Source organism: Falco punctatus, assembly GCF_963210335.1.
Source record: "Falco punctatus genome assembly, chromosome: 5".
NCBI classification, from domain to species: domain Eukaryota; kingdom Metazoa; phylum Chordata; class Aves; order Falconiformes; family Falconidae; genus Falco; species Falco punctatus.
Genome location: NC_137584.1, coordinates 48,287,597 through 48,315,215, shown reverse-complemented (window position 1 = coordinate 48,315,215; position 27,619 = coordinate 48,287,597). Strand labels below are relative to the sequence as shown.

Below are 27,619 nucleotides of genomic sequence, written 5' to 3'. Positions count from 1 at the left end.
ATAAATAAAAAAATAGGGATTCTAATCAGTTTACCTCATTTTGAACAATTTAAGATCAGAGGCAAACACCTTTATATCATCTCATTTATGTTATCAAAAGGTCCTCCTTTGATGATGCTGAAGACTGCAGGGCACTTGACTGTAAGCATGGGAAGTGATGACACTGGAGCTGTTCCTCTCCTCTCCAGTGTGAGGCAGTTGCTTCATATTAGACACGTATTTGATAAAATTTTCCTTTTATTGTCAGCTTAACCCATGCAAAGCTCTCAATTTATGCCCAAGCTTTTCAAATGGTTTGTAGTGTGCTTAATGAAGTTCCTTCTGGCACTGTGGACACGTACAAGTGTGTCTGTAATTTCACACCACTCTTTCTCTCGTGCAGCCATCCATATTGTTGCCCACTTGATCAACATCGAGCGGTATCATACCAGCCAGTCGAAGGAAGCTGGAGAGTTACGGAATAAACTTTCTGGCCTTGGCAAGAGCCCAAATGAAAGCTACTTGAACCCAATCAGGACCTATGAAACAGTAAGCTGTCACTTTTTGGTTTTCCTCATCTAAAAAGTTTTCCTCTGTGGATTCTATTGTCAGTAAAACTGTATTTCAAAGCCTTTTAACCAGAGCGAGAAGGTGCTGCCAAAGGTTAACCTCAATTTCAGCTGAAAACACTTACTCAGAGCTGCAATTTTCAGGTTACTAAGCTCAAAGAAACGTCTACAGTATTTTAATTAGTTTTTCAGGAGACAGCTGGTGGGGGGAGGATAAGGAGTGTTGCAAATAGTAGACAATGAAATACGCCTGCAAAGAATTTTTTAAAAACTAAACTAAATTATGAATACATGGAACAAACACTACTTCTTACCAGAGAAAAAAAAAAAAAAAAAAAAAAAAACAAACCAAAACCAAAGCAGCAATAGCACTTAACAATATTTCTTTCACAGTTGGTTGTTACTTGTCTCAACCCGTGGTTGTGCAGTATCTTCCCAATCTGGGGGTTGATTCTGCCTTGTTACATGTCGAGTGTGGCTGCCCAGGGAAGAACATGTGCAAAACTGGCTGGAGGTTTGGAAGGAGTGCATGGGGAAGATAGTGCTGCTGTGTGCCCTTCAGAGCCAAGCGGGACTACAGGCACCTCAGTCCCGCAAGTAAATGGCTCTGCTTGCTTTGGGGGCAAAAGCAACTGTGGCCCCTGTTGGCTCCCTTGGCTATCTCACAACAGCATTATAAAGTCTTCCTTATAATACTCAAAAAGTACTCTTTCTGCAAGTTGTGCATGTAAAACACGCAAAAGCTAGCCAGCTTTTTTCCTTCTTCCATTATACTATACATCACATTTATGTTATAAGTTTACTTGCGTATACTATTGTATACGGCAGGTTGAAATGGCACTGGTGAGACCCCCACACATAGTTTCTGCTCTAGAAAATCCCCACATAGCCAGCATGCAATAAAAGCTGCTTGAACACCATGGAGTGGGGCTCTTTCGATCAGTGGTGTGCTCCACAGAAACAAGAAACAAAGTGAGACGATGGCTGGACAACCATCAGTAGGATTCAATAGTACTTTCAGTCACAAGGCACTTTGTTCCACTTTTTCTCAGTTAACCTTTCCAGTTTACATAGTGTGATTTTTGTATCTTTCAAAACAAACAGGTAAACAACTCTCAAGTTTGAAAAAAAATCAACCAAATTAATGATATGGTTAATTAATCAATACCATGAATACAAAAGTCTTCACATTAGTGTTGACAAAACAGTCAGGTCTATCAAAACGGGACACCCACCCAAGGACTCAGCTGCATGGACTTTCCTTAGACCCACTGCCCACTCTCACCGCATGCACGTGAGATGTTCCCCAGGAACAGAACAAAGCTCACAGCTCTGAACAGGAACCTACCATCTTTCAGTATGCATTTTTTTCTCCATGAAGCCTTCCCATGGTGATAATTGTGAGAAAGGCCTCTAATTAGCATTAAAATCCTAAACACCCTTGAGGAGGAAGGCTAGTGGGTTTTAAGATCCTTTCCCAGATTTCTCACAGTAATATGCCCCACAATTACCTTCCAATTTACAGCCCAGATTTTACTCTAACCTCTAATATTTATATTTCTTTTATCGCCCACTTCTGTCTCAGTAGCTACTCAGAATTAATAAATCATGAAGGAAAGCAAATAAAAGATTGCTTCTAACTTCAGAGAAGAAAGTTCTGAGAACAACAATTCAGGCTTTCTTTTCAGTTTCATCCTACCCCTGTAGTAGCAATGTACTAAGTGTCTTTGACATTTTTCCTTGTTTCATCTCAACTTTCAAACTAGCCACTGTAGTGGAAACGTTCAAAATATCACCTAGATGAATCCTGTTAATATGCAATAGGATCTGAACACACTCTTCACAGGCACCAATTTGAGAATGTACTGTGTGCTGTCAAGTGTGAACATTTGAAAGAATGATTTTACTGTAAAAAGTGACTGTAAAGATGGCATTGTGGAATTTTATCACCTCTAAGATTTCCATATCAAATGAGTGCACTTTACAAGTACAATACAGGTTTTTTTTCCTCCTAGGATACAGAAGGCACGCTGAGGTCCTTCATTCCTGTGCATCAGTACCAGGAAAACAGATGTATATGCTTTTCAGGTCAAACAGGAACTGCATTTACACTCTGTTGGCATATTTAGCTTGAGTCTCGTCTTGTGTGTGAGACTTTTACTGCTATTCTTCATGATTTGCGCTCTATAACTGAGATCAGCATCTGACTGTTGTGTTCAAAATACATCTTCATTCTCACTTCAGTTTATTTTTGTGGGTTTAGACAGATGTAAGAGGCCTGCACTGATGTCTGTGAGTCATGAACAAAAATGAACATGCCCTAGCCCAGCACATTAATGTTTCACCACTGACAAGCATAAAAATGTAAATATAAATACATCTTTTAAAAAATAAACCGAAGTATTATCCAGCGTATCTCCAGGTAAATGTAAGGAGCAGGTACATGAGATATGCTGTTTAGGTAAATGACAGCATGCCATTTTTATACACCATTTCAGGGCTGCTAAAAACCCACAAACTTTGAAGTAAAATAAGCACAGAAGAGCCCCATACCTTTTGTAGTTACAGGTGTCTTAGCACTTCACTTTATCACACTCATGTGAATAAGCTTGTTTCTAGTGCTGTTTTACTTATTACAACTTTAGGTTTAATTTTCTCATTTCTCTAATCATTTTACTTTTTTTCTGAAACACTTTTATATAAGTGAAAGAGATAAAAGTACTAATGAGACTGTCTAATTTGCTCCTTTCAATTCCTGAAACACATAAGTGGCAGAAAACATTTACACATCTGTCTGGGATAAACCTGAGTGGAAATAAGAGTAGAGGGATGTGTTTCCATGCTCTTCTGTGGTAAAATGGAGGTTTGCCTTGCATCCATGTCTTGTTCTAGTTTTGTTCCTATGCTGAAAACATATCTTAGATTTAGGCTTCATATGTAATAGCAGGAACAGTAACAACAGTAACAGCAACACAATTATAACAACAAATTAGAACAACTATAGCTACTAATACTAATGCTAATAATGTATTCTTACTCTAGAACACAACAGGAGAGGTACTAACCACCATAGCTGGAATAACTGGAGTCGTGATAACTGTGGCTTTAATTCTGATCATGACTTCATCCACTGAGCTCATCAGAAGGTCATGCTATGAGGTGTTCTGGTATACTCATCACCTCTTTGTGGTTTTCTTCATTGGTTTAATAATCCATGGTATGGGGTAAGTGTCTGCATAAACTACATGGGGTGTACGTACACAATTTGAGATGAAACAATTCAGATCTATAATCCTGTGCTTTTCTATTAATGAACTGCTGGGATCTTTGCTTGGAAACAGATTGCAAAATGAAAGCATTTTGAAATTAAACCACACCACTTTTCTGAGGACTAAAAGTGTGGTTCAGTTCTTTCAACGACTCTTCTACCATCTTACAACCTGCACCTTATTAATGCATCGGTCTGAACGAACTTTCATCCCTGGGAACTGGGGGCATTACAGATCAGGAATAGGAATCAGACCTTTGTGAGTTCAAATTAATAAGGGATAGATCTTATGTTCATAACTCTTGTGTAGCGTTTTGTGAGAGAGCTTGTAAAAGCTTGACAAGCTTTCAGCATGTCAGCAACCCTATGGCGAATGTCCCTGTGCCCGTTATCCTCTGCATCCACAAATGTAAGTAGTTTTGACCTTCTTCTTTCTCTATGGGGAAAAATAACCCGAATTTCCTCACCATGGAGAAATAACGTTCAAGTAGCACAAGGCACTGTGTTACAAACCAGGTTTAAATGACTACAGTAACAAATCAAACTTTTGACTAGGCCCGTCAGGTGGCTTTTACAGAGAAGGATGACTGCCAGGTTGCTGATAGTGTCCTTGTTCCTCAGCACAAGGGGAAGGTCCATCCTCTTGGTACTGAGCTCTGGTTCTTACACTGAGGGACAGCAGAGTCAGGGGAGCCTTCCTGAAAGCTCAGGGGCTGGTTAATCCCCTGTCAATGTAGAATGAGAGCAGGAATGCGCCTAGTGCTGAAAACGTTCCCACCTTCCATTTCCAGCTCCACTGAGATCTTCTCCTCCTTCTCCATTGTAGGCTTTCCCCCATTCGCTTTTCTCATTTCTTTGGAATAGCACTAATGTGACTCTACAGTGGTGCATCTACACTCACATTTAAATTCAGACAGGGAGTGCAGTTTTGATGCAAATCTCATGGTCCTTGTCACCTTGTAGATTTGGCTCATACCATGGTGCAGTCCCAGGGCTGTGTAATACCGAGTGCTTTGGGATGAAACGGCACTGACAGGAACGCATCTCTGTGTGCCAAGCACTAAGTGATCCATTCACAGGACCAAACCAGACCCAGTCCTAAGCCCTAGGCAGCTCTCAGATGTGTCCAGTGCAAGGCCCTCAGCAGACTGCCTTGCTCCACAGAGCTTTCCCTGCTGACTGTCTCGTGTACACACGGCCCCAAGCTGTAGCAAAGCTTTTCAGATCCAAGGACAGTCACTTGGTGTTATCATAATGCAGCTTTCATGTCTGTTTGTAAAACATTCAGATGGTATTGCCCATCACTAAAGCACATACAGACCACCACTCTTGGACAGAGAGGAACCTCCTAGCCCACAGCAGTGCATGCGTGTCCCTGCTCCCCGAGGCACGTGGCATCACCACTGGGAAGGGAACCAGCTGGTACAATGCTTTGTGGTGTGTCACTTTTCTCACCTCTTCCTCTGCGATTTGAGAGCTGCCATGTTCAGTTTGGCTTTGAGTCTTCCCAAAATTGGCCCAATTAATTATCCCCAAGTTTCAGAGGCACAGCTGCAAACCAATGCTGTAAACGATATCCTGACCTGGGCTCCCTCCCCTCTCCCTCGCCTGCAAATCTTTCAGAATTCAATCTCAAACAACTATAATGAACCCTTTAAACCTTCAGCTTTGTAAGCTCCCTCTGTCTAGCCAGCTGATCGACACTGCTCAGCAAGAGAATTCCCTGAAAAGGGGACAGTGATTTATCTAACAGCCCTACCAATAGCTCTCAGCAAGCGCTGCTTGCTCCAGCCTGGGAGCGCACGGCAGCAGAGAAGCTCCCTGCTGCCCCAGCGCATTCCTACCATTCATGACAAGGAGTCAAACCCCAAGGTTTCATCCACTTCACATCTCTTCCTCCTTCCCAGGTGACCGAATAAAATGCACTCAAGCCTCCCTCCTTTCCTGTGTCTCTGTCTGAACTGGTGGCAGCCGATGACACTGCCAGGTAAAAGAAGGCAGCACTGCGTATCTCCATGTCTCTTGTTAGACTCAGGCTAACATTGTAGAGCCGAAGTAAGTACAGAAGGGAAAATTCAGAGAACCAATACGAAACAAACAGGGTCTCCCCCTAAAAGTCTTCCTTCTCTACCCATAATCAACACCAGCTGAAACCCATTTAGACTGAACAGTCAGGATTGATGTATTTGGGAAAATTCGCATCATTAACATCCTCAGAAGTAAGAAGCTGGAATTTAATCTGTTTAGAGAGTGTACATCAAATTACGGTCCTCCAACTTTATTTGCAGCTTTTAAAAATGCATTTAGAAAGCAGCAAAGAGAAGGTCTGTCACTATTAAATTTTATTATTTTTCTAAACAATAACAGATGCTCATATACAAAGGAGGTCAAAGTGTCTGCTCCAAAGAACTTGAAAATCATTCTAATTTTTCTGCAAACAGCAAAATGTACATTTTTTATGCAAGGAAGCTCCACACTTCAGCTGCATTGATGTATACCGATACTATAATGAGCTACTTGCATTTGGTCAAAAAGTCATGGCAAAGCTAAAGGAAAAGTAATTTGAACAAGAGAGCAGAACAGGGTTGAAATGGCCAATTCTTGAACTTTCAGTTATCTCTGAATCTGCATTGAACTACTAGTACAAAACCTACAGATGCGCAGAAACCTTGCAAAACAGCATATCACTGATGAACACTTTTGTTTTAAGTCAGCTTGTCCGAGGTCAGACGCCTCAGAGTCTGCTGCTTCACAATGTCACTTACTGTAAAGATCACTACATGGAATGGGACAATGCCACTCAGTGCCCTTTGCCGCAGTTTTCTGGCAACAAACCTGTGGTAAGAGCGATGTTTGTCTTCTGCTTTTAACTTAATGTCCTTCCCTGGGAGGCCGAAGGTCTTGGGGAGTAGGGGGCTGGAGTGCATGCTAGTGACGGGCACTTAAGTGTTGTGTTCAGAGAGTAGTTTCACATCCCTGTTCTATGACCATTCCCTGTCCATTAAGACAGTGATCCTGACCTCTCTAATCAGTACAGACAGGTCCAGACAGAGAGTGATGTATAAAATTTTGGAGTCATTAATATTAATTTTTATTTCTGGAAGGTCCTTTAGTTAAGCAACACTCTCTTTGAAGGGTATAGATTCCAGAACTGTACCCTATTTAAATCTGTTTTGAACATTTATTTTTAATTATTCAGCATCATCAATATCCTTGATGTGTTCGTTGTAGAAACATAGCCTTCAAGTCAAAATCTTATGAGGACAGAGATACAGAAAATACAAGAGAACAGGATAGCTAGGGATGCAAATTAGTATTGTTATTTTAACTAATAGTACTTTAATATGGATAGTCTAAATGCCAAGGGAGAATAAGTTGGAGATAAAATTGTGTCCTTGCTTTGGGACACATGCTTCATATCGTCCAGCCTTGATGTCTTAAGTTAGGTAAAAAGGAGAGAATTTGAAACAATGAATTATGAAAGGGAAAGGCGAAAGGCAGGAAAAATGTCCCACGGAAGGGTGGTTTTGCTGCAACAAGATTGCAAATCCACAGGGGGTAATTAAGTAGCAGACTTGTACAGTATGTCAGATGTCTAGCATCCAAACAAAATCATTTAACATTTACAGCTCAAGATTTAGCTTGCTCATATGCAAGTTTTTGTTGTTTCTTCCAAAAAGAGAAAATATAGTGAAGAAAATCCTGAAGTAAAGGAGAAAAATTAGCATTCAGTGTCTTGTAGCTCTTTTAATGGCTGACATAGATTTTTCTTAAACCAAACTATTGTTAGCCACTACCCAACCCGCATATTAATGAGAAAACGAATGCCTCTCTAAAAATTTCAGCTACAATGTCGCCATAAAAATCAATACATGGCTACGCACCATGAATACAGACACAAGCTTGCTTCCAACAGCATGTCTTGACATTAATTATCATAAAGCTAACTGGAGAGAACTTCCACTTCTCCGTGTTAAACCTATTTTGCCACACTTTCCTGCATATCCAAGGCCATGCTTGCAAAGTCGCATTACTTTAAATGAATTGTGATAATACCATATGGCATATAGATCATCTATAAGAACAGTACTTTGCTGGATGGGTAATGTGCTATGGTGTGATACCTGCAAGACACTGCAGATAGTACAAATTCATTCAGAGGCTAAAAAGCCATGGCGAGGCTTGTGTGGCACTGGCAGGGGCAGATGCAGGTGGGACTGAGCAGGGAGGGGACAGCCTTGTGCACAGCTGGGATTGCATGTGGTGGCACCAGGGTGCATGCCCCACTGGCCACGACTCCCAGGGGAGGCTACTCCAGCAGAGCCCCTCTCCCAGTCATGCCAGATCTGCTCCCCTGCTCTATATTTCAGCAGGTAGGAGCCCGATCTGGCTCCCACTGAGGATGAAGAAGCATTGATGTTGCACCCGGGGCATCTGGACTTCTGTCCTCACAGCCTCTCCTGAGCCACTGATGCCCCATTTCAGTTCATTCTCATTACAGGAGGAAACACCACCTGGGCAAGAATACTGATGCTCTGATTAGATGACCAGGAACCATGTTGCTTAGCAGCCCATCCCTCCTGGTTGATCCCCGTTGTCCCAACCTAGGCAAAAGATATTTTGGATTGAATGCTCCATTGCGCTGGAGGGATGGCACATTTGAAATCTCAGCTGAGCTCTCACAGAGGGTAGCCTGCAACCTTAACATTCCTGTCACGTGCTTTTATTTACAGGTAGCACAAATGGAAGGGAGGAAAAACAGGTCTCATCATTATTGTGGCTTGATATATGCAAATATATTCAAGGTGTAAGGTTACCCACTGTGCAGAGACACCTGTAGTATTTAGGGGCTATGGATGTGTTGAGTTTCTTCTTTAACTGAGAATCTTCTGGCTTATGTTGGTTTCTTCCCATTCTTAAAACATGCATTTTTTTAATTTAATTTTCAAGACTTAACCTTGGGAAATTGCCTTTCCATCCTCTTACCACTTTCTAAGGAAGCCACATAATTTTATGGCTTGCTTCTCATAAAAGATACTTTATAACCCCTGTTACCCAGCTTGTGGAGCAAAGTCAATGTTTCAGCAAGTTACTCTTTGGAGATTTTAAAAGCCACATGATCGTTAAGTCTTCAGTTTGCTAGAATGAGCTGTGTAATTAACAAAACTGGAAACAAAAGAGTATCCCTTCTAGAAAAAAAAAATTAAATCATGAAGATTCAATTACATCTAATTATCTTAGCTATCAGTGCAACTCAGTGAAATCATCAGCTAGTATACTTGAATAGCCAAGCATCTTTGTTACAGTGATCACTACATGTGATTAGCAAGTACAAGCACAGCAATCATCCGCAGTACTTAAAGTATGACCAGCTTAGTATCCTAGATCAAAAAAACACATTTATTGATACAGAGTCGACTAATGGATTAAATGGAAATGCATCCCATTCCTCTAATTGAATATTTGGGACTTAATGTTTTCTCATGCAGCATCAGAAAACTCACGGCTGACAGTAAGAGCTACTCCTATCTGACCCTTTTGAAATATTTCAGACTTTGAAGAGCAGAAAGACAGTAAAGCTATGGATAATATTGCATAAATGTATGCATCTCTACATCTTCAGGTCCAATGGTATCTATATGTAACACCTAAATAGATTAATCCTTTTGCCTTTTAGTAGGGAGAGATTTTAAAGGACTCCTCTTGGCCAGAATACAGATAGATATTAGCACTGCTTTTGGAGTGCATCTGTGAAGGAGCCCCATATGTCTGTTCCACAAGAAAGCCAGAACTGCTACAGTAGCAACAGAAATACTCTCTTGAGAAGGGCGAACCAAAAATCACAGAAGATAAATCTAATAATTTCATTTTAGGCTGCCTGCTGATTTAAACCAGAAATACAAAGTATTTTTGTAAACATCCAAATAAATTTTGTTTTTTAATATGCCACTTTCTGCAGGCTTGGAAGTGGGTTTTAAGTCCTATGGTATTGCACATCTGTGAAAGAATCGTTAGATTTTGGAGATTTCGAGAGGAGGTGGTCATTACTAAGGTATGTAACATAGCACGTCTGCGTAAGAAAACCCCATGTTATGTCAATTACCTTTTTATCTTTTACAGGTAACTTCTCTACATCACAACCTCAGTTTTTACTCCTAGCTTCAGCAGCTCTTCCATCATTACCATGGTTTCAGCCAAATATTGATTTTAGGTTTTGCATTTATTCCAATACCAAGTCCATAAGACTATTCCATACGGGACCAAACTTGATTGATGAAGTACCAGACTTTATATCACCATAACACAAACATCTGCGCAGAGGGTCTCTCTTTTTAATGAACTGAATCTATGTTCCACTGCAGTAAATGCCAGAGATGCCCTCAACTTCAGTAGGACACCTTTTTTTTTTTCTGGAGGCTTCCAAAGAGATTAAGGGTTATATTATCAGTTAGCATAAATAGTCAAAGTTTCATTAATGCCACAGCAATAATTTCTTCCAGTTGTAAATATCTCTGTGTGCTAAGGGCCTATTTAAGTCACAGCAGAATGGATGGGGAACGCTGCTATTGAAGCAGCCACGTCCATATGTATCAAGCCAGCAATCAGAAACAGGCTTATCTTGTGTGAGGGGCAAAGCGTACCGGCTACGTCTTGCTGCTGATTTCACAGAGTGGCTGCAATCTGAGAATCTCAGTATACAATGTGTGACATATAAAACTGGCTGCTTAACTGAGATTACCTCTTAATAAAAGTATATTAGAATTGAGCTCACTGGGCTTTTTTCTTCTTGCCAAATCGATAATAATCCCATACCTGTTAATCGTGTTACATGAGAGTAAAACTGCGAAGTTATTCCAGTCTGTTGAGGAATACTTTTGCAAAGGCTCTGCTAAGACAGAAAGCTGAGAAACTGAAATTGTTACAGCCTTTCCTCTGCCTCTTACATGCACAAAACAAGCTGCCCCGTGATATACACTCTACACGCTCTCAAGCTATCAGGCAGCAACAGCACTACAACACGCAGTTTAGGACATAACCTACCAGACATCTAAAAACTTCTGTGCATCCCGATTTGCATTAACTTGTGGCTGAGCTCAAGTAGAAATGATTGCAAAGTAAAGAGTTACTCTTTTGAAGGAAAATAAAACAGGTCCTTTTATTATCGTTTAGGTGGTGACACATTCCTCCGGAGTCCTTGAGCTTCACATGAAGAAACGTGGCTTTAAAATGGGACCTGGTCAATACATCTTTCTACAGTGCCCCTCTGTCTCACATCTGGAGTGGCACCCGTTCACCCTCACCTCAGCTCCTGAGGAGGACTTCTTCAGTGTCCACATACGGGTTGTCGGGGACTGGACTGCAGCCCTCTTTAGGGCCTTCGGAGCAGAGGAAAAAGCTTTCAAGGAACTGTGGATGTTACCAAGGTTTGAACAACAAAAAGTACATTTTAAAATGCTAATTCTACATTTTAAAATAAATGTTAACTAATTAGTGTTGTGTTCTTTACGATACAGTATTAGATCATAGTACTGGATCCATAAACACACCGTTACACTAAAAAAAACCCACAAATAAACACAGTCATGAACTTAGGCCAACAGCTACCAAGAAGACGGAATGACTAACCAAAGATTTAAAGTCCATACCAATATCTGTATCTGTGTCGCTATCATCTAAATCTGTAACATTTATATCTACACTTAAAGATAACCATTTTGACAGACAGGTGCTTAAGAACTGAATTAAAACAACACTGGAAGCTGTCTGCTAGCTTTGTGCCTGTATGCTTATGCTCTGATGGCACCCATGATGTGCCATCCAAAATTCCAGCTTTTCCCTTTCATTTACTTAGATATTTGTGGCCCCGGAAACTTCTGCCTGAACCTTACTTCTTTCCAACAGTCTCCCTCAACTCTGCCTGGTTTCCAAACCCTGCTCCACTTTATAAAGGTTCTTGGCATTCAAATTCTGTATCACCTGAGGCACCTTAATCCAAGCAAAAGGTTGATGCTTCATTCTTGCAAGTCAGCAGGGCTCCTCTGAAGCTAATGGAGCCATCCTGACTTACACCAGCTAAGTATCTGGCTCTATAGGTAACGGATTCAAACCATGGAGCTCCTTGCAGGCATAGTGGAGATTTTCAGCAAAGAAGTGCCCAGCACAGGATCATTTCAATTCCAGTGGAGTGCCTAGGGTCTGGGACTGAAGAGACTATTTTCCCTCTGGAAAATTGCTTTTGATGAGGGAGTTCTAGTAAAACTGAACAGCAAAAGTCACTTGTTTAACTACATTTATATAATGTAATGGGACTGGGATGCTAAATGACATTCTCCTAAAAAGCGTACAGACACCATTGAGTTACAGAGGTATACGAGAAGGTGGGGGCAGAGAAGAAAGTCTGGTCCAGTCCTTGCATTATATCAGTTAATAAGAATTAGAAATGAAAGACGTGCCTTTGTTAAAGGCAACTGGAATGAGAAGTATGCCGTTTCAGCAGAACTGGAGCAAAATGGCCCAAGCTGATTGACAGCCAGTGTAAAGAATGAGAAAGAGAAAAATGTTATCAAGTGTTCCTGGCCACAATGCAGGGATGAAATTAACAGTGCTGTCATATATAAAGACTCTTCTTTTTAATCTTGTTAGGGTGCCTAATGCCATCATTCAGTTGCTTTCCTGCAATATATTAAAAAGAATATTTCAATAGTTAAGCTAGCAATAAAGCAAAAAACAAGTCTTTTTCAAAGGTTTCAATATCTAAAGATAAACACCAAATTGGTGGTTATATTAAAAAATAACATATAGCAGAAACTGAGCAGAAGACAGAAGACATGTAGCAACTGTATGATAAGGTAAGGTCCTAAAAATAAAATATGTATATTGTAATTAATAAAAGAAGACTAAAATAAAATGTATGTGCATTTATACAGGTAGCAAAGCCAGTTAGTTGTGATTTCTGGCCAATATGAGAGATAAGACCATAGAAAAGACTATTCCTGTGAAAATAATCAAGTTTCATATTGTGCTTCTTTGGGATTTTGGCTCACTTAATTGCTGCTTTAGCACATTGTCCCAAAATCTAACTCTCTTACAGTCAGGAGTATTACACAATCATGCTGATACCAAATGTTTAAACTTTAAAAATAATACAAGAATCCATTAATGTTACTTTTCCAAAACTAAACACTTCCCTACCTTCCCGAAAAGTATAATGCTTCTTTCTAATGAAATTGTGTAAATGAATGCAAAGAATATGGACAATCCAATCATAGCTAGAAACAGTCTACAGCTCTATTTTCTAATCCTCCCTTGGCAAATGCAAATTTAATATTTTTGTCACTTTTTTTACTATCTTCTTACCTTCTTCCAGCCTCTCTAGATCAAATAAATTGGTTGTATAGCTCAGTTTCTCATTTTTCTTGCTTTCTCCTCCCTACAACGCTGAGTCTTCATATTTGGCTAAGCTCTCTAGCTATGGCTCAGCAAGGTGTTCAAACCAATGATGGGATCTCTGTCATCTGAGGATTTAGGAGCAGACTGACGAGACAAATCTCTGTAAGGAATGATTCAGAAATAATTGATCCTGTATTGTAGCACAGAGACAGATTAAAGAATCTCTTGAAATTCCTTCCTGATCAATTTTTTCTCAACCTACTAATGATAATAAGAATTTCTCCCAAGCCCATACTGAACTACATAGAAAGCTTACCTGAAAGCAGTTCTAGGGCACTTTACATACATACTCTAATTTAGCCATACTTTACAGGAAGTTTTCAGTGAAGTACAAAAAGTACAGGGCTGGGCAATACCCTGAACAACACCCTACATAGAAAAAAAAAAATATTTTGTTTATATCTGAGGACAGATTTCCAAAAGTTATCCCCAAGTAGCTGTTTCAGTTGCTACTGCACTTGCAGAGCATTTGGAATATTGAAATAAAAGGGACAAATACAAATGAAAGGTAAAATGTTTGCTAGGACTTCAGGTACATGTTAAGAAAGCAACAATAGGGTTTCAGATATGTTGTGTCCCTGTATTTGTGTGTACCGTTGCTTGGTGATCCCTTTTCTTTTCCTGTTAAAATAATTCACTCTTTCTATGTCTGCATATTTGTTTGTAGTATTTAAGCTGAATTTTAAAGATGATTCATGCAATATAGAGCACAAAATAGAAAATCTGAAAGAAGGGAAAACTCATTTTTCCTAAGTAGTGGGTGTTAGTGAAACCATCTTCTAGAGCACTTATGTTATTTTAAGACAGGCTGGACACAGCACTCCAAAGTACCGTGTGTATTTACATTCCATGTTGCTAGAGGAATGAATCTGATTATTTAGTAATCTTTTTCATCTCTAATTCTGACCAAAATGAATGCCTCAGCACCAGCAACATTGATTATAGGAGGCAATAACATAAACATGCATTTCTCCTTACACATTTTGTCTTTATGTCAGATACTAAGTACAGCATTATTGCCAAAAATGTATTTCTGAAATATTGGTTTTTCAGAAAGAGATGAGAAAATAGTAGTTTCCTTGCATATGTTGACCTCTTTCTTGCTTTCTCTTTTATTACTTTAACACATATAGAGAACTTTTCAAAATGATTAATATTATCTGTTCCTCTCTACTTTGATATATACAACACAGAAAATAAAGCTCTGAAACAGGATGCTTTTCAGTAATTCATAATTAAATATGCAAATTCAACAGCTAAATTTGGACATGCAATTATATGACTAATCACATTTCAGAAAGCCAGAAAATTGCAATTGCATGCTTAAATAGATGGCCAGGCCCCAAAACCACATGGGTACTCTTGTTCTCTCACTTCAGAAAAGAGAGTTGCTTTGCTATTAAATGGCACCAAGTGAAAATTAAATGGTTTTTTGTATGGGTAATTTGTGTGCCAGCTCAGACATGCCTTTGATTTTAACAGAAATTCAGCTTTGAAAATATGTAGCCCAACAAATTTTAACCTTTCATTTTATATGTTGCTGACCCTTGACTAAATGTCTTGTTCCTGTAGACTGGCCGTGGATGGACCATACGGATCTGCAACCACAGATTTCTTCCACTACCGAGTGAGCGTATGCATTGCAGCAGGAATTGGAGTCACGCCATTTGCCTCTATTTTAAAATCCATTTGGTACAAATGCTGCAACCCCAATACAGTACTGGTGCTCCAGAAGGTAGGTGGGAAAGTTTATTATTCCATCAAAAAGTTCCACAGATGAGCCTATTTTGCCAGGTGAGAGAGGCAATTCAGAGCTAAAGACCCACTTGAGTGCTTCAACTCAATCACAGAAGCAGTCACTCTCTTTCCAGCTGCCTCTGGAGCTGCTGTGGGGTAGTGTCTCCCGAATTCACTGTCATTCATGGAGGAAGAAGGTAGCCCTAGCTGCAGTGGTTTTAGTAAAAGCTGAAGAATCAGATTTTCAGTCGCAACTGGAGATAAATGTGGCATGTCTTTCATAGCTAGACAGAGAGCTAGAAGAGAAATCTGTTCTCTTTCCTATGAAAAATAAATCCTGCAAGGTCATCTCAGTCAAAAGTGAAGGGCAGCGCTTGCTCCTTATCCAGCTGCAGGTTTCATGAGGGCCCTTTGGCTGCGTGTCTTGGCCTTTAATGCTGCATTCCATGACCATTAGCTGCTTTTCTCACCTTGTGAAGTCAGGGTATTAGCCAGCATAGGAGGAATAAAAAAAGGCATTTAAGCTCTGGATGAGATGCATACATCAAGATGCACATAACTGCCTCAAACCACTTTAATTATTTTGTTGAAAAAATATATTGGGGTCTGTAAGGTACGGCACCAATTAACTTAACATACTCTTGATCTGCTAACCTGTTATACATCTTCTGCTAAGGATATGCGAGGCAGCACCGGGGGAGGACAGGTGAGGAAGAGATAATGGGTGAAGTAGGGTGAGGGGTAAGAAGGTAACAAAGCAAAAGATCAGCATTAAACATTCACTTCCCTATCCATCATGGCAAGTGGTAGCTTGCGGACCCTACAGCCTCTTTTAGCTCATTTTCCAATGTAAAAGCTGAATCAGGAACTGTTGAACATTTCACATTTAAGGACACATGTTGAAATTGCATTGGAGTGGACAGGTCTCTGAGAGGGTCAGTACATACGGAGCTGATTGCAGGACCAAGGGGCTGATCTTTTTAAATGAAAGAGTGTTAAAACTGGCATCTTAATGACAAGCTGCCACTGAAAAAGCATCTGGGATTTTAGTAACTGAGGAGTTGAGGAAAGGTTCAAATTGCCAGGGGGGATCTTTGAGGCAGAAAAAGCACTGAGAAGGGAGGGAAATAAAAATATGTGCTCAATGTGAAAATAAGTGCATTTGCAAACACTACAATTGTACCAGAATGACCTTTTCCACTGGAAGGAGAGCTATATATATGTACATACATGTTATATATGTATATTATGTATATCCTATACGTATACAAATAAAATTGTTTTTATTTTCATTGCTGCTGTTATCTTAAGAGGAAAAGAACAGATTTTAGCTATACATTGAGAGTATAGTATACCTTAGGGTGTTCATCCATAGCTTACGGAGAATCTTGGGTATGTGTGCCTGCAAAGATAAATGCATGGTGAATTCTGCCACGGTTTTCTGTTATAGAGTTCAGTTTTTCTCAGTTCCTGTGAAATACAAAAGTATAATGATTTCTATATGTCCTTTCTCTATATCTTGGCTTCCTTATTGGTGCAGTGGGAATAGTGATGCTTATTTTTCACAGGTGTTAAGAGGCTAAATTTCATCGGTGCTCGTAAAATATTTGAAAGCCTGGATGAAAGGTCCTGGGCAGTTCACAGCATTACTTAAAAAATTTAGCAGTCATCTTAGTAAGAACGATTAATCTCAGGGTAGCTCCGCAATTTTTTTCCATTGGTTAAAAGCCTCCACTTGTGGTATAATTACAAATAATTTAATCTTCCTCAAAGTATTCAGCACTCTCTTTCTGCCATGATGAGTACCATAGAAATGTCTATTAAGGAAATAAATAAGAGGTTTTTCTTTTTTTAACAACTTCGTTTTGATTTGAGTACAGCTATCATTACGCTTATTGAACTAATATTTCTTAGTGTTGCCCACATACGGTTGAGATATAAATACTCATAGCTTCCATAATGTCTGCAGCTGTATAATTTAAAAAACCCAGCAAATCAAAAGGAGTACACATTTATCTAATTGATTTTTCAAAATTAAATAGCCTTAGAGCCTTCATTTCCCTATCACTTTTTTTTTTTTTTTTTTTTTGCAGTGAGGAAGGGCACTACTGCTAGTCATGGCTGGAAAGTTTCTGCTGTCTTTATTTATGCATAAGATGATCTTTTTTTCACATCAGTGGCCTCATTTTTCAGATCAATTGCTGCTGAAATTGATAAAATTATACTGATCTATCAGATGCTAATATTAGCAAACATCCACTTTCTCTTTTACTCTATATAAGACATAAGAAAGGTCCTACCGAGTATCACCAAAGATCCATCTAGCACAATATCCTGTCTCCAACAGTGGTTTTTCATGAATGCCTAGGGAAAAGTATACAGACCAGAAAATCATACGGTGGTAAGTCTTTAGTGGACACTCTCACCTTTGAGCAACTGTCAGTTCAATAATGTCTTGATACTTAAACACAGAGCTGCATCTCTGTGTTTTTTCCACATGAATTTGTCTAATTTCCTTTTTAACCCATATAGACCTTAGACAACCACAGCCTGTTGTGGCAGTAAGTTCAGCTACACATTGTGAGGAAAACAAAACCAGCCTCTTCCATTTGCTTTGAGACCCACCATCCTTGCCCGGGGTATCCTTCTGCTCCAAGCTCTACCACAGCCTACAGCTTTCTCCACAAAACATCTTCTCCTGAAGACCTAAAAACCTGGGCTCTTTTTGCTGTCAAACATAACCATCTTTCTGAGGTGCGTTTGAGGACAGTTTAGTCCTCTTTCTTCAGATTTTGGGGTATGAAATCAAGCCTTGTTCTGCATTTATACAAAAGGCTGCTTGTTGCCACCCTAGCTCTAAGTCAGTGCATCATGCGGGCTGCCAAGCCCCTGTCCCCTGCACGCCCCGAGCTGCGGGCACTGCTGTGCCTTACCTGTAGTAGCCCACTGGATTAATTACTCAGGCTGAGGAAGATCTCTGATCTTCTTTGGTACACTACAGCCCCTGGGTGCTGTAAGAGCTGGAAGGACCAGGGGTTTGCAGGGAGGTGCCCAGCTGCAGGTCTAAGAGTGCCTTGCAGGGATCAGTCATGTCTAAGAGGGAGCAGCAAGAGTCAGGGATGCAGATGTCTCCCTGGGCATCCCCTGTGTCATCACTTTTTACACCCCTTTGGTAAAAAGCTGGCTTTGCCCAGAGCTGCAGCTCCACCTCTGTCTTCAAGGCGCAGGGAGAAACAGATGGATGGTCATCAACAGATAATTATTAATGACTTTCCACGTGGCAGAAGCTGATTTACAAAATGTGTTCTTTCACCTTACAGGAAAGAGGTATTGGAGCTCTTGCTCTTGTCTGTTGTACAAGATTCAGGATGTGGGAAACCGAATGATAAATATGCATGCATTGCAAGGGAGCAGAGTATTACAGACATAAGCGACAACTCAAAACCCTGCATTACAGATCTGATTAATAGCAACACTGCATCTAACTCAATTTGCAGAAAGAGCACTTGGAAAATTTAAGACAGTTTACTTGGGCAAGCCATCAAGCTGATGAATGTAGTCAATGGGGGTAGGGTGGGTGGAGACTAATGAAACATAAATCTAAAACAGATTTTTAAGGGTCCTAAATAATTGCAGTCAGTTAATAGTATTAGGCTTACAAGAAAAAAAATACAGGATTCAGAATAATTGTTTAATTATAGAAATGCACTGATGCTGGCTTTATGCTACAGTTTTAATAAGGATTAATTTTATTGTGCATTGATTGTGTTTTAATTATACATGTAATATGTAATGTGATTCTATGGGCAGTCAGTGTAAAGAAAGGAAGACTTCTTTGTAAACACCATTTATTTTAACATATTACACTAGAAGTCCTCTTTGATCTAAGGGAAATGGAGACCTTTTACCCATAGGCCATCTTTCTTCACTACCTCTTTTCTTTCTCAGATTATAGTCACGGCCAAAAATACTTCTTATAATGACAGTCTGTCTTCATTACCAAATGCTCTCCACCTCTAACATGAGTATTAGAGGCAGTGCAATAGGTACTGCTTCAGCAGAACCACACCAGGGATGAATTTAAGGAATTTCTGCCACTTCATAAAGCTACAATCTTTCTCAAGAGGACCCAACTCGGTTCGACTGGCTGTTACCGTGACAGCTAAGTCTGCAACCAGCTAAAAGCACTCTTTCAAGCTCCATAGCTTGATAGTCTGGAAACCAATCCCCCATTTCAAAGACCACACCATCTCAACTCATCAGCTAGCTTTTCTTCCTCCTTCCACATGCTCCCGGTTGCTACCCCATGCACAATTCATTATTTGTTTAGAAGCTCATGCCTCCTCTCCACACAGATGCACTAAATACACATTTCCATAAAATGAACTGCTGAAATAAGATAATCAAGTAGAGGCTGGGGGAAGAAGTTTCTCACTACAAATCAACAGCCATGCTGTGATAGAGACTGATAGCATTCAGTGGGCTGATTTTTGAGGTGGAACAAGTGAGGACTTCAGGATTCAGACACAAAAAACCACGTAAAGGTTAAGGCTATAAATCTTATCTAGTTTTGGTAATTTAAAATACTGCTGCTGTTGGTCACAAAAATGAAATGCTATAATCAGTAGGCTTGCTTTTTCCTCATATCCTATGCCAGTGTAAATCAGCAGCAACCCCCTATAAAGTGATGAGGTTATATGTAAGGCAAAACATTGAAACAGAAGGGGAAAAAGCAAACAGCTAAGATGGTTGCTACTAAAGTTCTGAAGACAGTCCTATTCCTGGGGTGTAAAAATACCCCACTTAACCCTGAATGCTTTATCTCTGTTTCCTGGGATCATACTTCATTTATACTTCCTACAGAAACCACAGATGGTCCCTTACAGTACACTCAGATCTAGGATACATCTCAAATTACTGTTTAGTCTCTTTCACCAAATCTCCAATGAAGCATGGTGTTACCACATTTTTCTCCCACCACCTTACCAGAAGCCTGACAGCCTAGTATATTAAACCTTCGGGAAATCTCTTTATAGCTTTCTGGTTTCTTCTCTGATTTTTCACTTCAGAAGTGACTAATATGGATCTTTATCTCATTGATCCTATGGAAAAAGGCTACAAGTTCCAAAACATCAGAATTCCCACACTGATTGCCTTGGGACAGACCTTCTAGATTACCATTGTTATTGAAGTATAATAAAAGACAGAGGGGCTGGTGAGCACAAAGAAAGATGAGTTGGAGGAAATTAAGGGATTTTGCCACAAAATAAAAATCACAGTCACAATAAAACAATTCCAACCATCCCTTTGTTATAAGCTTATACATTATTCTCTGTGCTGTTCCTTCTTCAACTGAAATTGTGTAGTTTTAGGCTTCCTCCATGTTTCTGAATGATTTCTTTGGAGGCACTACCAAAAAAAAACCAATTGAGGTCTGGCACCCTCTCTCAAAAGTAACAATGGATTGTGTGGCAAGAGTTACAGAATTAGAGTTACAAGAATTGCAGTCAGATTTGTCTTATAATTGTGGTTCAGCCAGGCATCAGGGTAGTGCCTGGGCAGACACCCAGGGAACTTCAGACCTTCATCCCCTGGCTGGTGCAGGAACTCCCAGTCTAGTAATCTACAGAGCTGGACCAGCTCAGGGCAAGGGACTGTACTCCCAGTCCCCTTTGCAGCACAGCACTGGTGGAGGAGATTTCCAAGTGGGAAATACTGACCATCTTGAAGACTCCCTAAGGTAGCTCCTGCTCAGCCTGGGACAATGTATGTCTCGGTGTGTTGATTAAGATCCCAAGAGGTGAATCTCACCAGTCCAGAGACTCTGCAAGCAGTTCCTGCTGCAAAATTGATTAACTTGTGCACAGATAAGACATTTGCAAATGGTCAGCAGAAACTGTTCCTGCAGAAGTGGTCATACAGGACAGTCTTTTATACATAGTTAATTAGTTAGAAGATGCTTTGTATGTAGCTGAGACAACAGATCATGCACATGCTGGAGTGGTCACAATGGTCCCTGGGCCAGCTGGCTGGAAGAACCATGCAGAAAAAGGGTTTGGGGGATTCTCACCTGATCCAGCTGAAGATGCCACAGGAAGGACTCTTGAAATAGAAACTCTCCTCATCATATGGCAGTGACTAACTGTCTTGCTTGAAAGATTTATTCCCTATGAAAGCATTACCCTATGCCAAGATCCTAATAAATCAGATTTTTTAAAAAAACAAAACAAAACAAAACAACAAACTCTCTGCTGTTTGCAACTGACTGAAGAAGAGGAAAAATAGAGAGAAATAAGCCATAAGAATGAATAAAGGATGGAAAATTAGCCTCTCAGTGACAGATCCCAGGAATGTTTGGTTTACCAGGGAGAGGATTATAGGGTCACTTGATCCCAGCCAGATTTCTGCCTGGGGAAGAAAACTTTACTAACAGGCTCCCCAGTCCAACAGGAAACTAAACCAAAATCCAGCATATGGAAGATGAAGCTAGAGAAATCTGGATTGAGAAAAACTGTGTAAATATTTCACACAGAGGAGGTTTTCAATGAATAGAAAACCAGTCATGGGGTAGTGGTTCATTTTACCCCTTTGGCAACTTCAAAATTAGTTTCATGTTTCTTTAGAAGTTCTATGCTCCAATTTAAACAAGAAATGCATTAAAAGAGAAGTAGGGGCATCCTGTAGCCTGTTTTATACAGGGTGTCTGACTTGAAGAATATAAATGTGTCTTTTGACCACATCAACTCTTAACCTTTGGTATAAGGTTTTGAGAAACAGGATTTCCTTGCTTTGGTGCTGAATGAAACTGACATTCCATTTTAAACATGACTGAAAATAAATCCAAGATTTCAAAGAATAATCAAATTATTTGCAAGAAATGCAGGGTTAGGTATTATAAGTCAAAGTTGAGATGCACTGGCAGGGGGAGATGAGAAATGTGTTACATTTCCTATCTTCACTAGCACATTAATATATTCACTCAGTGTTTACAATGAAAATGAAATTTTCAAAAGATAGAAACTACATCATCAAAATTATGTGTAATTATGGACAAGAGTCACACACTATGTGGTTAATGAGTTGAGCCAATCATTAGGAAGTTTTATTGAAAGTTTGCTTCCTATTAAATCTTTCTGCTTTTATCTGACAGGTTTATTTTTATTGGATTTGTCGAGACCCGTCAACATTTGAGTGGTTTGCTGATCTTCTGTTCCATTTGGAAACAAAAATGGCGGAAAAAGGGAAAAATGATTTTCTAAGTTATCACATATTTCTTACTGGCTGGGATGAAAGTCAGGTAATAATGAAACTCTTATAAGTCTGAGTTAATGTACCTTGCTTTTCCAGTATGGTAACATATGGAACAGGAACAGCTGAATAAATGATGGATGAAGCAGAGAGACAAAGAACTGTAAATATAGACACCAAGCCGTCTGTTTGCATCTCACATTTATGAAAACAGGAACAGAGAAATCAAGCCAGTGATCCTTCCAGTCCTGTATCTTGTCTTGGGCAGCACTGATTACCAGGTGTCTCAGAGAAAAGTGCAGAAAGCCTTTCAGGAGTTTGTGAAGGGACATTTAGTCCATGTCTTTGGAATGGTCTTTAGATTCTGGCATTTTTGTACTGAAACATGGAGGATTGTATAAAAAGTGCCAGTTTTGTTTACTTTTATTACTTAACATAATTTCTGTTGTTCACATTTATGTCCAGTACACTTTTGAAACCTGCTGTGCTCTGAACATTTTGGCAACAAACTCTATGGTCTAATTCATGTCTGAAAAGACATTTTCTCTGATTGACTTAAATTTTCCATCTCATAATTTCATTGGATCATCCCAGCTCAAGGATCATCCCAGCTCAAGGCACTTAATCCTTAGACAGGGTTGGTTTTATTCAACTTCTTTAGCCTTTACCTCGACTCAAATGAGTTCATTTTTTCTCTCTCTCTTTATTTTAAATGAATCACTCAGATCATGCTGCAATCAGTTAGGCACTTGCCAGAAAAACTCTCACAGGAAAGTCTTTGCTCTACTTTTTTATTTCCTGCTGTCTTTGTTGAATGAAGGACTGTCTAGTAGAGATTTAAAAAATAGATTTCAGAGAGCTTTTCCCTTCCTGCCTTTGCTGCCACAAAAATAAAAATAAAAAATAAAATTGTTTCTTTCTGCTTTCCTTAGGGTTTCTGTCAAGTAATGAGGTATGTGCATAAAGCTGTATTCAGAAAAATCTGCTCCCATCGTGAAGTATATGGCAGTTATAAAAACTACCACTCTGCATTAGCAATATCACAGGGTATTACCTAAAATGTGCTTTGAAAGAAGCTATTGAGGAACCTAACAAAACACAAAGTCGCCCTCATCTCTCAACTGTCATCATCCCACTTCCCTCTTGGGCAAACATCAGGCCAGAAATCAGGAAAGGAGACAGCTATTCTTGCTGGTATGTCTGACTCTCCACTTCTATGCCCTGCACTTTCCTTGAAGTGCCTCCTTCTCTTCAAATCACATCATCCAGTCTCCTGTCAGCACTGCCTTGTTATCCTTTGCTGCTGGGTTGGTGACAAAGGAGAATCCCTGAAGCTGTGTTGCCTCTGCACCTAGACTGGCACTGCTCTTGCTCCTGGATCCCCCCAGCATCCCACCTCTAAAGGGCTGTGGGGAAAGAGGAATACTTTTCAGTGTCTGTTTCTCCTACTCTGACCAAGCTCCTAAACCTCTGCTGGATAACAGCTCCACCTTCTTCAGACATCCACAAAGCTCCCTCATCTTACAGGTCTTACTTATCTTTAGTAGATTCCAGTTCATCACTTCTCAGAATTTGAGCTTCAGCAGCAATAATATTTGGATGATGCTTTACTTCTTCCTTAGCAAACAACAAAACCAACATTCTCCCCATTCTCTTCCTGTCTCACCACATAGATGACCAGTAGTTGGGTGAAGCTGAACCCAAGGATGTGCAATTTACAACTTCTAGTGCACCCTCCACCACTGGCAGGTGTTTATTTCTCAGGCAATGTTTTTTCAATGCTTCAAGCTCTTTGTAGATTCCACGTTGGCAACAGATAGTCAAAATGATATAGCACATGTCTGCCTCTGCCCGGACAAGAAATCATATTTCAGCCTATTGCTCCTTGCAATACCCCTGAGATTCCTAGGCAACTTTAATGCTGTGAGCTATAGCAAGGGCTAACACCAAAAATCCGGGAAAAGTTCCACTTAGTGTGAACAGAAATAGCCCATCTTCTCAGTGGCACAATTTTTCTGGAAACAATTGAAAAATCCTGCAGTTCCATACCTCCAACTCCCACCAAACACTTTAAGCTCTTTCTTAGACCGCTGCAAGTCCTTCATGACATTGGCCCAAACTAACAAGAATCTTTTAGAAACATGACCTCTTGTGACAACTGTGTTTGACCAGAATAACTGAGTTGTTGAGCAACATGGAAGACTCATTAGCACCAGAAATATACAATAATATTCCCAGGAAATGGATCTAAATTTCAGCAATCACTTCTGCAAGAGATAATAATGATGCTTGGCTCATGCTAGAGCCTGAACTAAATGCAAAGCCCATTTTTTAACGTAGCTTTCCTCTGGCAATTTCTTGACAGTGCTGGTAACTGTAGTCTGTAGTGAAAATAAATGCATTTTTACTCCTACACAATAGCAGCAGAATTAGGAGACGGGTGGTTTTGTTTTTAAATGCATCTGGGAAGTACTAAGATAGCACGGTAATAGGCATAGGACAGGAGCTAAGAGACAGTAAATACCTATGAAAAGCAGGATTTCTTTTTCTTGGCACTGGCAGCTGAGCAGCTCACTTAGTTCAGTGCTTCACCTGAGCTGATCTACTTTCTGCACCTGCCTCCACCAGAGAAGAAGGTTCAAAGCACTCAGGGTTTTTACCCCTGCTGAGCTGGTACGTCCACTGTCTTTTCCATCAGCAGCAGAATGTTCTGCACTTACTTAAGGTGCATGTAATTGCTAATACTTATTGTCCAACTCTGATAGAGTACGCTTTGCTCTCTTTCCTAAACTCCAACTTGGCCTTAAAATGGTGACTGTTGCTTAAGGATCTGCAGTGAAGAAAGTGTAGGGTGAGATATTCAAAGGCTGAGGAAAGGTTTGGGAATCTAAGACCTGGCTGTAAAAGTCACTGAGGCACTTAGGTCCAGGCCAGTAAAGACAGACAGTTAATCCCAACTCATTTCAAACGTCCCATCTCAAGAAACTGCACTCCTCTGAGATCTTGGACACTTTTACCATTCTAGTAATATTGTGAACTCTTGAGCACTCCTCTCCTTTCCTCTCCTGCCATTCAATAATTACCTTTCCTTTCCCTCATTAATACTTCAGTCTTTCACAGCAAAGCAGCATTATTGCTTCCTCCTCTTGGAGTGTATGTTGTTAACTCTAAAAATTATTATCTTGTAAATTTGTCTTTAGGCTACTCACATAGCCCTACATGATGATGACAAGATAGATGTAATTACTGGTTTGAGACAGAAGACCTGCTATGGAAGGCCAAACTGGGACTATGAGTTCAAGCAACTAGCTGAAAACCATCCTAGGTAAGGCAGGTTGGCTTCTAACCTTGTTAGGTAACTTCTCTCAACATAAACAGTGGGAGAAGGGGAAGGCAAACCTTTCTAAATGACCCTTTTAAAATAATTTAGTTTTTTTGCTGTGTGGAAAGAAGATTTATGCTTAATGAAGCTTTTAATGAAGAAATCTCGGAAAGAGAATGCCAATAAAATCTAATTTTTGGACAAGAAAATCTAATATTTAGAAGTATTTCAATATCCTGGCCTTTGTCCAGATATAATTGAAACACACAATCCAATTACTGTTCTGCACAAAGGACAAAGTAGCATTAATTTCCCTTGAAGATGGTTATTAAAGAGATAAACTGTGATTTTTTTTCTTATGATGTCAAGGATATGTTTGTTCCCCTAACATATTTGGCTACTCTTGCAAGACTGTGCTGTTCTGTTATTAGTTCATCTCTGCTGGCAAAGGCAGTTCATTTGAACTTGGTGGATTCGCTAGTGGTCTGAGAAAAGCTTCTTTGTTCTGAAAGCCTTTGAAGCAAGAATTTGAAATATTTTGTGTTCAGCAGTAGAAAATTCCAGAATCTTTGTGACTCTCTATGATTTCCTAACATTTACCTGGCAATGCAAAATAAAGGCTTGCACTTGGGAGACAGAGATACAAAAAGAAAAAGAAGAAAACTTTTTTTTTTTAAAGATGAAAAAGACCCAAGAAAAAGCTGAAAGGGAGGAGATCAAAGAGAATACAGTAAGCTACAAGAATACCATAAAATTGCAAAAATAACAGTAATAGAGAAATGACTTGATGGAGGTCAAAATAAATACAATCAGGAAATGTGGAAGATTAAAAATAGAAGGCCGAGAGTAGAAAATATGATTTTTGAAAGACCTTTTATAGGGATTCTATTACATAAACAGAGCTTTTATAGTTGAAACATTACTTTCTTTTACTTTTGTTAAGTACAACTGAGAAAAATCTAGTTTTCTGATGCCAAGGGAGAGCGATGGGCAATCACTTTCTATACTGGATCTTGTGGTGGTTCCTTTAGAAAGCCAGTGCCAAAGTGACAGAAAAATCTGCTTTTGCTTCTGAACCAGGTGCCCATGTTTTTAGTCGATGTTGGACCTTTTAAAGAAAATCTTGCAAAAAATAAGGATTCCTTATGAGAAAAAAATACCCTACCTTTCCTTGCTCTGAGTTACAGAAGGTTCAAGAGGCAAAGAAACTCAGTTTCTACTGTGTGATGGAGCAATTAGCTTTTACAAACTGACTACATTTTGGGTCCCGGCACCTAGGTCCATGGTGTTTCCCTTGGCTGCAACAGTGTCTTTTAGTGAATTAGCAGGAATATACCACTCCAGGTTAAACCTAGTACACTCGAGCACCAGAGCAATATGGGCGCTAATTCTGGGGACTATGGCTTGGGCACCAGAATCGTATCTACAGCCCCTTCTTTACAGGAGCAAACATTTTGAAATTCATGCTGTCACTTGTCACTTGCACTGTGTTTATGTAGATTGAGCTTTCCCCAGTAGCACGGTACATGTGTGTGTTTGTGTGTACATGTATATTTTTTAAAGCAATATGTGCTGTGTACCTAGAAGCAAAACCTTTAAGGCACTTTGTAGCAAGTAACCAGGTTTCCAGCTCCCTGTAACAGACGTGCACTTCTGAACACAATCGTTACCATTGGTCATGCTCTTATTTTATAAGAACTACCTATTAACAAATTATATTATTAAGTCAGCCATTTAAAAGTTGTCCATCGGTAGAAAAGGGGTGGGGGTGGGGGGTGGAACAGGACAGATGACAGGGGGGATAGAAGTAGAAACTCAGGAGTAACTGAGAATTTTATGTATCTTTTAGCAGAAAATAAAAAAAATTAACTACATTAACTCAGTTGGAGAAAAAGCATTGAATATTTTCAGCCCAAGCACTGTCTTTGCTTCTGATTATAAAAGCTACAAAGATCAAAACCAAAGAAGCACCATTTAAAAGTTTGTGACCTCTAATATAGCAATCCAAATAAATAATACAGTGAGACATAATAAACACTAAAACAT

The 27,619-nt window shown here is 39.7% G+C and overlaps 1 protein-coding gene across 1 annotated transcript in view; it reads left to right on the top strand.

Moving 5' to 3' along the window:
• Window positions 1-27,619, top strand: part of NOX3 (NADPH oxidase 3) — a 61,734-nt gene that overhangs the window by 13,420 nt on the left and 20,695 nt on the right. The window contains exons 5-12 of the mRNA XM_080389809.1: window positions 383-528; window positions 3,591-3,772; window positions 6,527-6,656; window positions 9,776-9,868; window positions 10,987-11,240; window positions 14,839-15,001; window positions 22,154-22,300; window positions 25,452-25,576. Coding sequence (XP_080245935.1) covers window positions 383-528; window positions 3,591-3,772; window positions 6,527-6,656; window positions 9,776-9,868; window positions 10,987-11,240; window positions 14,839-15,001; window positions 22,154-22,300; window positions 25,452-25,576 — 1,240 coding nt within the window. The remainder of the gene's footprint in view (window positions 1-382; window positions 529-3,590; window positions 3,773-6,526; window positions 6,657-9,775; window positions 9,869-10,986; window positions 11,241-14,838; window positions 15,002-22,153; window positions 22,301-25,451; window positions 25,577-27,619) is intronic.